Source organism: Ranitomeya imitator, chromosome 9, assembly GCF_032444005.1.
Source record: "Ranitomeya imitator isolate aRanImi1 chromosome 9, aRanImi1.pri, whole genome shotgun sequence".
Lineage (NCBI taxonomy): Eukaryota > Metazoa > Chordata > Amphibia > Anura > Dendrobatidae > Ranitomeya > Ranitomeya imitator.
This window is the reverse complement of record NC_091290.1, coordinates 150,682,505-150,695,234: the sequence shown is the minus strand read 5'-3', so window position 1 is coordinate 150,695,234 and position 12,730 is coordinate 150,682,505. Positions and strand designations below refer to the sequence as shown.

At 52.0% G+C, this 12,730-nt stretch overlaps 1 protein-coding gene across 1 annotated transcript; it reads left to right on the top strand.

The window, feature by feature from the left end:
• The first annotated feature begins 924 nt into the window (after nt 1-924).
• On the top strand, nt 925-9,023 carry LOC138648650 (skin secretory protein xP2-like). Its single transcript, XM_069738438.1, has 2 exons — nt 925-1,099; nt 7,834-9,023. Exons 1-2 carry the CDS (start codon nt 925-927, stop codon nt 9,021-9,023), a joined length of 1,365 nt encoding a protein of 454 aa, XP_069594539.1.
• The last annotated feature ends 3,707 nt before the right edge of the window (nt 9,024-12,730 follow it).

The window sequence follows — 12,730 nt, the reverse complement described above, 5'->3', positions numbered from 1 at the left end:
AGTTTATAGCCCATAACAACCAATCACAGCTCAGCTTTCATTCTACCAGACCAGAAAATGGAATGGAAGATGTGCTGTGATTGGTTGCTAGAGGCAACAAAGATGGCTTCTCTGCTTCTTGAAGCAGCATGTAGGCTCGGTGTAGCTGTGCATTGGTGAAGTGAGGTGAGCTCAGTCCATGTATAGCTGATTAAATAGGTGCTTCATGGTTATATGGCTGCTGTTACGTGGCGCCATGGTTTCTGTCACTTTATAGGCCGTGTGGTTAAGTATTTGAGGTAAAAAAAAAAAAAAAAAAAATTTTTACAATTTAAAAATTACAAAAAGCAATAGTTTGTGCACCCTTGGAGATTTGTATACTCAGATAACGTTGACCAAGGTTTTAATTAACCTGTTAGGGTTCTGGTTTGTTCACCATCATCGTTAGGACAGGCCGGGTTATGCAGATTTCCAGCTTTATAAAAACCCAGCCTCCTCTATCCAAAATCCAGCAGCCATGGGATCTTGTGAGACGCTGCCGAGCACTCTGAGAATGGCGGAGGCCACAAAGCACTCTGAGAATGGCGGAGGCCACAAAGCACTCTGAGAATGGCGGAGGCCACAAAGCACTCTGAGAATGGCGGAGGCCACAAAGCACTCTGAGAATGGCGGAGGCCACAAAGCACTCTGAGAATGGCGGAGGCCACAAAGCACTCTGAGAATGGCGGAGGCCACAAAGCACTCTGAGAATGGCGGAGGCCACAAAGCACTCTGAGAATGGCGGAGGCCACAAAGCACTCTGAGAATGGCGGAGGCCACAAAGCACTCTGAGAATGGCGGAGGCCACAAAGCACTCTGAGAATGGCGGAGGCCACAAAGCACTCTGAGAATGGCGGAGGCCACAAAGCACTCTGAGAATGGCGGAGGCCACAAAGCACTCTGAGAATGGCGGAGGCCACAAAGCACTCTGAGAATGGCGGAGGCCACAAAGCAGGAGAAGGCTGTAAGAAGCGAGAAAAGCACTTACAAGTTGCCTTTTCCTCAGTTCAAAATGTAATTGAGAAATGGCCGATATCCGGAACAGTGGAGGTCAAGATAAGGAAGACCAAGCAACATTTCAGTGAGAGCTGCTCAGAGGATTGCTAGAGAGGTACATCAGAACCCCCACTTAACTGCAAAAGACCCTCAGAAAGATTCCGCAGACTCTGGCGTTGTGGTACATTGTTCTACTGTTCAGAGACACCTGCACAAATATGGCCGTCATGGAAGAGTCATCAGAAGAAAACCTGCAACCTCACCATAAACGTCAGCGTCAAGAGTATCTAAACAAGCCTGTGGACCGATGAGGATCAAATAGAAATATTTGCCCACAATGATTAAAAGTAAGTGTGGAGAAAAGGGCACAAAATCTCAGGTAAATAACATCTCGCCACCCATTAAGCATGGGGGTGGATCAGTGCTGTGGGGTTGTGCTGCAGCCAACGGCACGGGGAACACTTCACAGGTAGAGGGAGGAATAGTCCCAATATATGGCATGTCTTGTGGGGTGTTCCCAGTATATGGCAAGTCCTGTGGGGAAGTCCCAGTATATGGCAGGTCTTGTGGGGTGTTCCCAGTATATGGCGGGTCTTGTGGGGTGTTCCCTGTATATGGCATGTCTTGTGGGGTGTTCCCTGTATACTGAGGGTCTTGTGGGGTGTTCCCAGTATATGGCATGTCTTGTGGGGTGTTCCCAGTATATGGCAGGTCTTGTGGGGTGTTCCCAGTATATGGCAAGTCCTGTGGGGAAGTCCCAGTATATGGCAGGTCTTGTGGGGTGTTCCCAGTATATGGCGGGTCTTGTGGGGTGTTCCCTGTATATGGCATGTCTTGTGGGGTGTTCCCTGTATACTGAGGGTCTTGTGGGGTGTTCCCAGTATATGGCATGTCTTGTGGGGTGTTCCCAGTATATGGCAGGTCTTGTGGGGTGTTCCCAGTATATGGCAAGTCCTGTGGGGAAGTCCCAGTATATGGCAGGTCTTGTGGGGTGTTCCCAGTATATGGCGGGTCTTGTGGGGTGTTCCCTGTATATGGCATGTCTTGTGGGGTGTTCCCTGTATACTGAGGGTCTTGTGGGGTGTTCCCAGTATATGGCATGTCTTGTGGGGTGTTCCCAGTATATGGCGGGTCTTGTGGGGTGTTCCCTGTATATGGCATGTCTTGTGTGGTGTTCCCAGTATATGGCAGGTCTTGTGGGGTGTTCCCTGTATACTGAGGGTCTTGTGGGGTGTTCCCAGTATACGGCAGGTCTTGTGGGGTGTTCCCTGTATATGGCATGTCTTGTGGGGTGTTCCCAGTATACGGCAGGTCTTGTGGGGTGTTCCCGGTATATGGCATGTCTTGTGGGGTGTTCCCAGTATATGGCATGTCTTGTGGGGTGTTCCCAGTATACGGCATGTCCTGTGGGGAAGTCCCAGTATATGGCATGTCTTGTGGGGTGTTCCCAGTATATGGCATGTCTTGTGGGGTGTTCCCTGTATACTGAGGGTCTTGTGGGGTGTTCCCGGTATACGGCAGGTCTTGTGGGGTGTTCCCGGTATACGGCAGGTCTTGTGGGGTGTTCCCAGTATACGGCAGGTCTTATGAGGTGTTCCTGGTATACGGCAGGTCTTGTGGGGTATTCCCTGTATATGGCATGTTTTGTGGGGTGTTCCCTGTATACTGAGGGTCTTGTGGGGTGTTCCCAGTATATGGCATGTCTTGTGGGGTGTTCCCAGTATATGGCATGTCCTGTGGGGTGTTCCCAGTATATGGCATGTCCTGTGGGGAAGTCCCAGTATATGGCAGGTCTTGTGGGGTGTTCCCAGTATATGGCATGTCTTGTGGGGTGTTCCCAGTATACGGCATGTCTTGTGGGGTGTTCCCTGTATACTGAGGGTCTTGTGGGGTATTCCCTGTATATGGCATGTTTTGTGGGGTGTTCCCTGTATACTGAGGGTCTTGTGGGGTGTTCCCAGTATATGGCATGTCTTGTGGGGTGTTCCCAGTATATGGCATGTCCTGTGGGGTGTTCCCAGTATATGGCATGTCCTGTGGGGAAGTCCCAGTATATGGCAGGTCTTGTGGGGTGTTCCCAGTATATGGCATGTCTTGTGGGGTGTTCCCAGTATATGGCATGTCTTGTGGGGTGTTCCCAGTATACGGCATGTCTTGTGGGGTGTTCCCTGTATACTGAGGGTCTTGTGGGGTGCTCCCAGTTTATGGCATGTCTTGTGGGGTGTTCCCTGTATACTGAGGGTCTTGTGGGGTGTTCCCAGTATATGGCAGGTCTTGTGAGGTATTCCCAGTATATGGCGGGTCTTGTGGGGTGTTCCCTGTATATGGCATGTCTTGTGGGGTGTTCCCAGTATATGGCATGTCTTGTGGGGTGTTCCCAGTATATGGCGGGTCTTGTGGGGTGTTCCCTGTATATGGCAGGTCTTGTGGGGTGTTCCCTGTATATGGCAGGTCTTGTGGGGTGTTCCCAGTATATGGCAGGTCTTGTGGGGTGTTCCCTGTATATGGCATGTCTTGTGTGGTGTTCCCAGTATATGGCAGGTCTTGTGGGGTGTTCCCTGTATACTGAGGGTCTTGTGGGGTGTTCCCAGTATACGGCAGGTCTTGTGGGGTGTTCCCTGTATATGGCATGTCTTGTGGGGTGTTCCCAGTATACGGCAGGTCTTGTGGGGTGTTCCCTGTATATGGCATGTCTTGTGTGGTGTTCCCAGTATATGGCAGGTCTTGTGGGGTGTTCCCTGTATACTGAGGGTCTTGTGGGGTGTTCCCAGTATACGGCAGGTCTTGTGGGGTGTTCCCTGTATATGGCATGTCTTGTGGGGTGTTCCCAGTATACGGCAGGTCTTGTGGGGTGTTCCCGGTATATGGCATGTCTTGTGGGGTGTTCCCAGTATATGGCATGTCTTGTGGGGTGTTCCCAGTATACGGCATGTCCTGTGGGGAAGTCCCAGTATATGGCATGTCTTGTGGGGTGTTCCCAGTATATGGCATGTCTTGTGGGGTGTTCCCTGTATACTGAGGGTCTTGTGGGGTGTTCCCAGTATACGGCGGGTCTTGTGGGGTGTTCCCAGTATATGGCATGTCTTGTGGGGTGTTCCCGGTATACGGCAGGTCTTGTGGGGTGTTCCCAGTATACGGCAGGTCTTATGAGGTGTTCCTGGTATACGGCAGGTCTTGTGGGGTATTCCCTGTATATGGCATGTTTTGTGGGGTGTTGCCTGTATACTGAGGGTCTTGTGGGGTGTTCCCAGTATATGGCATGTCTTGTGGGGTGTTCCCAGTATATGGCATGTCCTGTGGGGTGTTCCCAGTATATGGCATGTCCTGTGGGGAAGTCCCAGTATATGGCAGGTCTTGTGGGGTGTTCCCAGTATATGGCATGTCTTGTGGGGTGTTCCCAGTATACGGCATGTCTTGTGGGGTGTTCCCTGTATACTGAGGGTCTTGTGGGGTGCTCCCAGTTTATGGCATGTCTTGTGGGGTGTTCCCTGTATACTGAGGGTCTTGTGGGGTGTTCCCAGTATATGGCAGGTCTTGTGGGGTATTCCCAGTATATGGCATGTCTTGTGGGGTGTTCCCTGTATACTGAGGGTCTTGTGGGGTATTCCCAGTATATGGCATGTCTTGTGGGGTGTTCCTGGTATACTGAGGGTCTTGTGGGGTGTTCGCAGTATACGGCAGGTCTTGTGGGTGTCCCAGTATACGGTGTTTTTTTTTTTTTTTTTGGAGTGTTCCTGGTAAATGGCGGGTTTTGTGGGTTGTTCCTGGTATACGGAGGGTCTTGTGGGGTGTTCCCAGTATATAGCAGGTCATAGAATCCTAGAATGGTAGAGTTGGAAGGGACCTCCTGGGTCATCTGGTCCAACCCCCTGCTCAAAACAGGATTCACTAAATCATCTGACAGTTATCTGTCCAGCCTCTGTGTGAAGACTTCTATTGAAGGAGAACTCACCACCTCTCGTGGCCGCCTGTTTCACTCATTGATCAATCTCAACATCAAAAAGTTTATTCTAATATCTAATCTGTGTCTCCTCTCATTCAGTTTCATCCCGTTGCTTCTAGTCTTTCCTTGTGCAAATGAGAATAAAGATCCTTCTACAATGTGACTCGGATGTTGGACGGCGATGTGCCGGGTCACATGGGTATGGTGCGGCCGGCCGCAGGCGCATGCGCCATGTATACACAGTCCAGTGGTGGCCGGTCATGTGATAAATACATGACCGGTTACCATGGATATAAAAGGTCCTGTAGGAAACCATTAACACACCTCCTCTTGAGAAAGCAAGGCTATAGAGCGGCGAAACGTGCGTCGGGGTGCGTCCAGCGGTGTGCCTCAGTCTGGGTAACATGCCCCTTTTATTTAACTTAACATAGGTTGATTTTTGTGACCATATGTATTATGGGGCAGTATGGGAGAGGAATCCCCAGAGTAGATTCTACAACAGCTACTGGGCTGTATTGAGTAATGTCCTCCCTCCATTAACCTTTGGGATCAGGTGGATGGACATTGTAGGTGATGGGGTCCTCGAAATATCATGCTGCTTGAAGCCCTTACGTATTAGGCTATGTGCACACGTTGCGGATTCTCTGCGGATCTGCAGCGTCTTTTGCAGTGCAGAAACGCTTCAGATCTGCAATTGATTACAGTACAATGTAAATGAGAAAAAAAAAAACACTGTGGTCATGGTGCGGAAAATCTGCTGCGGATTAAAAGAAGCAGCATGTCACTACTTTTTTGCGGATCTGCAGCGTTTTTGTACCCATTCCGTTATAGAAATCCGCAGGGGTAAAAAACCCAGAAAAATCCTCACAAAAAACGCTGCGGATCCGCACAAAAAAAGCGTCAAATTCGCAGCTGTGTTTTCTGCCAAGACATGCACCAGAAATTCCTAAGGCTAATCCTGACGTGTGCACATTTACATTTAGGTCTGAGTGCGGCCAGTGCTGGGGTACTTTTTATTCACATTTTTTAAATCTTGCTTGTTAAGTTTGATGGTCTGTGTCAATAAAGGCTGTTATAGAAATTTTGCCAAACACTCCAATATTTCTCCTTTTTGAATATAATTACCATGGAGTGCTATGTAAGCAGCTAGGCATTAATTGCTTGGCATACTGAACAATATGAGACTGGGTATTTTTGCATTGAAATGTGATGGCCCTGGAGATATTTGTAGACGGCTATTAAGTCTCCTCTCAGTCTTTTTTGCAGCTAAACATTCCCAGATCCTGTAACCGTTCCTCACAGGACATGGTTTGCAGACCGGTCACCATTCTGGTCGCTCTTCTCTGAACTTGCTCCAGTTTGTTGATGTCTTTTTTAAAATGTGGTGCCCAAAACTGGACCCAGTATTCCAGATGAGGTCTGACCATAGAGGAGTAGGGTGCAATAATGACTTCACGTGATCTATACTCAATGCTTCTGTTAATACAGCCCACAGGTCTTGTGGGGTGTTCCTGGTATACGGCGGGTCTTGTGGGGTGTTCCTGGTATACGGCGGGTCTTGTGGGGTGTTCCCAGTATACGGCAGGTCTTGTGGGGTGTTCCTGGTATACGGTGGGTCTTGTGGGGTGTTCCTGGTATATGGGGGGTCTTGTGGGGTGTTCCTGGTATACGGCAGGTCTTGTGGGGTGTTCCTGGTATATGGGGGGTCTTGTGGGGTGTTCCTGGTATACGGGGATCTTGTGGGTTGGTCCCAGTATAGGGTAGGTGTTTTGGGCTGTGTATGGCAGGTCTCGTGGAGTCTTGTGTAGTGTTTGCACTGAGTGACTCTGGGGAGAAGCTGGTGGAGGCCGTGTGATGGGGCAATGTGGAAGTGACATGGACTACTTGTTATCTCCTAACATCTGTGCCTCTATCAGGAAAATGGTCTTCAGGAATTGTCTGAGAAACATGACAAAGAAATAAAGGTGATGACTTGTCTCCAAACTCGTAGATCCAAGTCCGATCCATGGAGGCCTCAACGGGCAACGCACAGGATGTGCAGTCGGGTACACAGGACAGCTGCAGAGGAATGTGGAGTCCAGGCCTCAATGGGTCAGAGGAAGGGAGACACACAATATGAGGTCAGTGATATTAATGTTCTGGCGTATCATTGTATAAATGCATGTAGACGATATGATGGCCTCTGCTGTATCGTGATTCTGTATTTTATATTATGATACCGTAGTTTATATGTCACGTATATTATCACACTGGCGGCTCTGTCAGATGTCTGGATATACGCTGCGTGTCTATAATCCACAGCTGCCAGATCAAGGCAAAACATGTGTATTGTCCCAAATCAGCGGATTAGGCGGAATAAGGATTTTCGACAATCCTATTTTCAAGTTAAAGTAGCTCTCCGCAATCCTGGCTGATGTACCCGATACTGCGGCTTATGGCCGCCCTTGGCCGCAGATGTGCAGATGTTCAGCTGATTCCTCCTTATAGCTGGATCTGTCAGTGTATCAGAGGGGACATCGCCCAGCTGTGTGCCGGGATACGTGGCCCTGTGCACTTTGTATGTCAGAAGGGTTTCCCGATGGCTCCTTTACCGTTCCCATAGCTGTATGCCCCCATTACCAGACAGACACCAAAAGTGTCCCCTCGGCTGCATCTGGCTGCGCAGCGTATAGGAAATGGAAGCAGACAGTGCAAGAAATGCTTACTATGCTGTACTCATTCTTAACAAAATCCATTCCTATGGTGAGCGGATGGCTAGCCATCCATCCTGACTGTGGCCACTGCTGGGCGTACAGGTTCTGGACCTATGCACCAGCAGTGGCCATGAATGCAGTGTGTCTCTAGTCTATCTCCATGATAACACTGCATTAAACCAGTGCAGGCCGCCGCTCCAGTGCAGGATGCCGCTCCAGTGCAGACCGCCGCTCCAGTGCAGGATGCTGCTCCAGTGCAGACCGCAGCTCCAGTGCAGGATGCTACTCCAGTGCAGACCGCCGCTCCAGTGCAGACCGCCGCTCCAGTGCAGGATGCTGCTCCAGTGCAGACCGCAGCTCCAGTGCAGGATGCTGCTCCAGTGCAGGATGCCGCTCCAGTGCAGACCGCCGCTCCAGTGCAGGATGCTGCTCCAGTGCAGACCGCCGCTCCAGTGCAGGATGCCGCTCCAGTGCAGACCGCCGCTCCAGTGCAGGATGCCGCTCCAGTGCAGACCGCCGCTCCAGTGCAGGATGCCGCTCCAGTGCAGACCGCCGCTCCAGTGCAGGATGCCGCTCCAGTGCAGGATGCCGCTCCAGTGCAGACCGCCGCTCCAGTGCAGACCGCCGCTCCAGTGCAGACCGCCGCTCCAGTGCAGGATGCTGCTCCAGTGCAGACCGCAGCTCCAGTGCAGGATGCTGCTCCAGTGCAGACCGCAGCTCCAGTGCAGGATGCTGCTCCAGTGCAGACCGCCGCCCCAGTGCAGGCCGCCGCTCCAGTGCAGGCCGCCGCTCCAGTGCAGGCCGCCGCTCCAGTGCAGGCCGCCGCTCCAGTGCAGACCGCCGCCCCAGTGCAGGCCGCCGCTCCAGTGCAGGATGCCGCTCCAGTGCAGACCGCCGCTCCAGTGCAGGATGCCGCTCCAGTGCAGACCGCCGCTCCAGTGCAGGATGCTGCTCCAGTGCAGGATGCCGCTCCAGTGCAGACCGCCGCCCCAGTGCAGGCCGCCGCTCCAGTGCAGGATGCCGCTCCAGTGCAGGATGCCGCTCCAGTGCAGGATGCCGCTCCAGTGCAGGATGCCGCTCCAGTGCAGGATGCCGCTCAAGTGCAGGCCGCCGCTCCAGTGCAGGCCGTCACTGAAAAAATTGCTGCTCCAGTGCAGGCCGCCGCTCCAGTGCAGGCCGCCGCTCCAGTGCAGGCCGCCGCTCTAGTGCAGGCCGCCACTGAAAAAATTGCTGCTTCAGAAGGTAAACAGCTCCAGTGCAGACCGCCGCTCCGGTGCAGGCCACCACTGAAAAAGTTGCTGCTTCAGAATGTAAACCGCTCCAGTATGCACCACTGCTTCAATATAAACAGGAGCTGCGGTATGAACCTCTGATCCAATATAGGCCGCTGCTCTGGTATATGTGTCTTGTATCTGTGTCTGTATGCACCTCTGCTCCACTATATACCTCTGTTCTCTTATTTACCTCTGCTTCGCCATTTACCTCTGCTTCACTATCTACCTCAGCTCTGTTATTTACCTCTGCTTCGCTATCTACCTCAGCTCTGTTATTTACCTCTGCTTCGCCATTTACCTCTGCTCCGCTATATACCTCTGCTTTGCTATCTACCACAGCTCTGTTATTTACCTCTGCTTCGCTCTATACCTCTGCTCCGCTCTATGCCTCTGCTCTGTTATTTACCTCTGCTTCGCTATCTACCTCTGCTTCGCTATCTACCTCTGCTCTGTTATATACCTCTGCTCCGCCATCTACCTCTGCTTCGCTCTATACCTCTGATCCGCCATTTACCTCTGCTTCGCTATATACCTCTGCTCTATTATATACCTCTGCTCTGCTCTATGCCTCTGCTCCGCTCTATACCTCTGCTCTGCTCTGTGCCTCTCCTCTGCTCTGTGCCTCTGCTCTATGCCTCTGCTCCGCTCTATGCCTCTGCTCTATGCCTCTGATTCGCTCTATACCTCTGCTCTATGCCTCTGTTCCGCTCTATGCCTCTGATTCGCTCTATACCTCTGCTCTATGCCTCTGCTCTGCTCTATGCCTCTGCTCTGCTCTATGCCTCTGCTCCGCTCTATGCCTCTGATTCACTCTATACCTCTGCTCTATGCCTCTGCTCCGCTCTATGCCTCTGCTCTATGCCTCTGCTCCGCTCTATACCTCTGCTCTGCGCCTCCGCTCTATGCCTCTGCTCCGCTCTATGCCTCTGATTCACTCTATGCCTCTGCTCTATGCCTCTGCTCTATGCCTCTGATTCGCTCTATACCTCTGCTCTATGCTTCTGCTCCGCTCTATGCCTCTGCTCTGCTCTATGCCTCTGATTCACTCTATACCTCTGCTCTATGCCTCTGATTCACTCTATACCTCTGCTCTATGCCTCTGATTCACTCTATACCTCTGCTCTATGCTTCTGCTCTGCTCTATGCCTCTGCTCTGCTCTATGCCTCTGATTCACTCTATACCTCTGCTCTATGCCTCTGCTCCGCTCTATGCCTCTGCTCTATGCCTCTGCTCTATGCCTCTGATTCACTCTATACCTCTGCTCTATACCTCTGCTCTATGCCTCTGCTCCGCTCTATGCCTCTGCTCTATGCCTCTGCTCCGCTCTATGCCTCTGATTCACTCTATACCTCTGCTCTATGCCTCTGCTCCGCTCTATGCCTCTGCTCCGCTCTATACCTCTGCTCTATGCCTCTGCTCCGCTCTATGCCTCTGCTCCGCTCTATACCTCTGCTCTATGCCTCTGCTCTGCTCTATGCCTCTGATTCACTCTATACCTCTGCTCTATGCCTCTGCTCCGCTCTATGCCTCTGCTCCGCTCTATGCCTCTGCTCCGCTCTATGCCTCTGCTCCGCTCTATGCCTCTGCTCCGCTCTATGCCTCTGCTCTATGCCTCTGCTCTATGCCTCTGCTCTATGCCTCTGCTCTATGCCTCTGCTTCGCTCTATACCTCTGCTCTATGCCTCTGCTCCGCTCTATGCCTCTGCTCCGCTCTATACCTCTGCTCTATGCCTCTGCTCCGCTCTATGCCTCTGCTCCGCTCTATGCCTCTGCTCCGCTCTATACCTCTGCTCTATGCCTCTGCTCCGCTCTATGCCTCTGCTCCGCTCTATGCCTCTGCTCCGCTCTATGCCTCTGATTCGCTCTATGCCTCTGCTCCGCTCTATGCCTCTGCTCCGCTCTATGCCTCTGCTCTATGCCTCTGCTCCGCTCTATGCCTCTGCTCTATGCCTCTGCTCCGCTCTATACCTCTGCTCTGCGCCTCCGCTCTATGCCTCTGCTCCGCTCTATGCCTCTGATTCACTCTATGCCTCTGCTCTATGCCTCTGCTCTATGCCTCTGATTCGCTCTATACCTCTGCTCTATGCTTCTGCTCCGCTCTATGCCTCTGCTCTGCTCTATGCCTCTGATTCACTCTATACCTCTGCTCTATGCCTCTGATTCACTCTATACCTCTGCTCTATGCCTCTGATTCACTCTATACCTCTGCTCTATGCTTCTGCTCTGCTCTATGCCTCTGCTCTGCTCTATGCCTCTGATTCACTCTATACCTCTGCTCTATGCCTCTGCTCCGCTCTATGCCTCTGCTCTATGCCTCTGCTCTGCTCTATGCCTCTGATTCACTCTATACCTCTGCTCTATACCTCTGCTCTATGCCTCTGCTCCGCTCTATGCCTCTGCTCTATGCCTCTGCTCCGCTCTATGCCTCTGATTCACTCTATACCTCTGCTCTATGCCTCTGCTCCGCTCTATGCCTCTGCTCCGCTCTATGCCTCTGCTCCGCTCTATACCTCTGCTCTATGCCTCTGCTCCGCTCTATGCCTCTGCTCCGCTCTATACCTCTGCTCTATGCCTCTGCTCTGCTCTATGCCTCTGATTCACTCTATACCTCTGCTCTATGCCTCTGCTCCGCTCTATGCCTCTGCTCCGCTCTATGCCTCTGCTCCGCTCTATGCCTCTGCTCCGCTCTATGCCTCTGCTCTATGCCTCTGCTCTATGCCTCTGCTCTATGCCTCTGCTCTATGCCTCTGCTTCGCTCTATACCTCTGCTCTATGCCTCTGCTCCGCTCTATGCCTCTGCTCCGCTCTATACCTCTGCTCTATGCCTCTGCTCCGCTCTATGCCTCTGCTCCGCTCTATGCCTCTGCTCCGCTCTATACCTCTGCTCTATGCCTCTGCTCCGCTCTATGCCTCTGCTCCGCTCTATGCCTCTGCTCCGCTCTATGCCTCTGATTCGCTCTATGCCTCTGCTCCGCTCTATGCCTCTGCTCCGCTCTATGCCTCTGCTCTATGCCTCTGCTCTATGCCTCTGCTTCGCTCTATACCTCTGCTCTGCTATATACCTCTGCTCTGCGCCTCTGCTCTATGCCTCTGCTTCGCTCTATACCTCTGCTCTGCTATATACCTCTGCTCTGCGCCTCTGCTAAGCTCTATACCTCTGCTCTGCTATATACCTCTGCTCTATACCTCTGCTTCGCTCTAAACCTCTGCTATATGCCTCTGCTCCGCTCTATGCCTCTGCTTCGCTCTATACCTCTGATCCGCCATTTACCTCTGCTTCGCTATCTACCTCTGCTCTGTTATTTACCTCTGCTCCGCTATATACCTCTGCTCTATGCCTCTGCTTCGCTCTATACCTCTGATCCGCCATTTACCTCTGCTTCGCTATCTACCTCTGCTCTGTTATTTACCTCTGCTCCGCTATATACCTCTGCTCTATGCCTCTGCTCCGCTCTATACCTCTGCTCTATGCCTCTGCTCCGCTATATGCCTCTGCTTCACTCTATGCCTCTGCTTCGCTCTATAGCTCTGCTCTGCTGTCGGCCGCCGCTCCAGTGTGAACCACTGCACATCATATACAGCAGAGTCGTCGCCTCCTCGGGGGCTGCATACAGCAAGACAAGAAGATGACAGAAGAGAATGAAGCAGATTTCTCTGCTCCTTTGAGGGATTAGGAGTAATTGATGTAATGATCCCTCAGAATTTCCTGACTATTGTGTGTCGCCCCGGTCCTATCTGATGTGTATTCTGTGCTGCGATCCCTGGGAAACTCCGTGATCAGAGGACACGGAAATCGAGACGTTCC

Bases quoted from the DNA above. Each gene is read 5' to 3' on its own strand.
- LOC138648650 (XM_069738438.1), top strand. From the start codon at position 925: ATGGCGGAGGCCACAAAGCACTCTGAGAATGGCGGAGGCCACAAAGCA. The intron at 1,100-7,833 runs GTGAGAGCTGCT...GCATTAAACCAG, and splicing joins GAAGACCAAGCAACATTTCA to TGCAGGCCGCCGCTCCAGTG.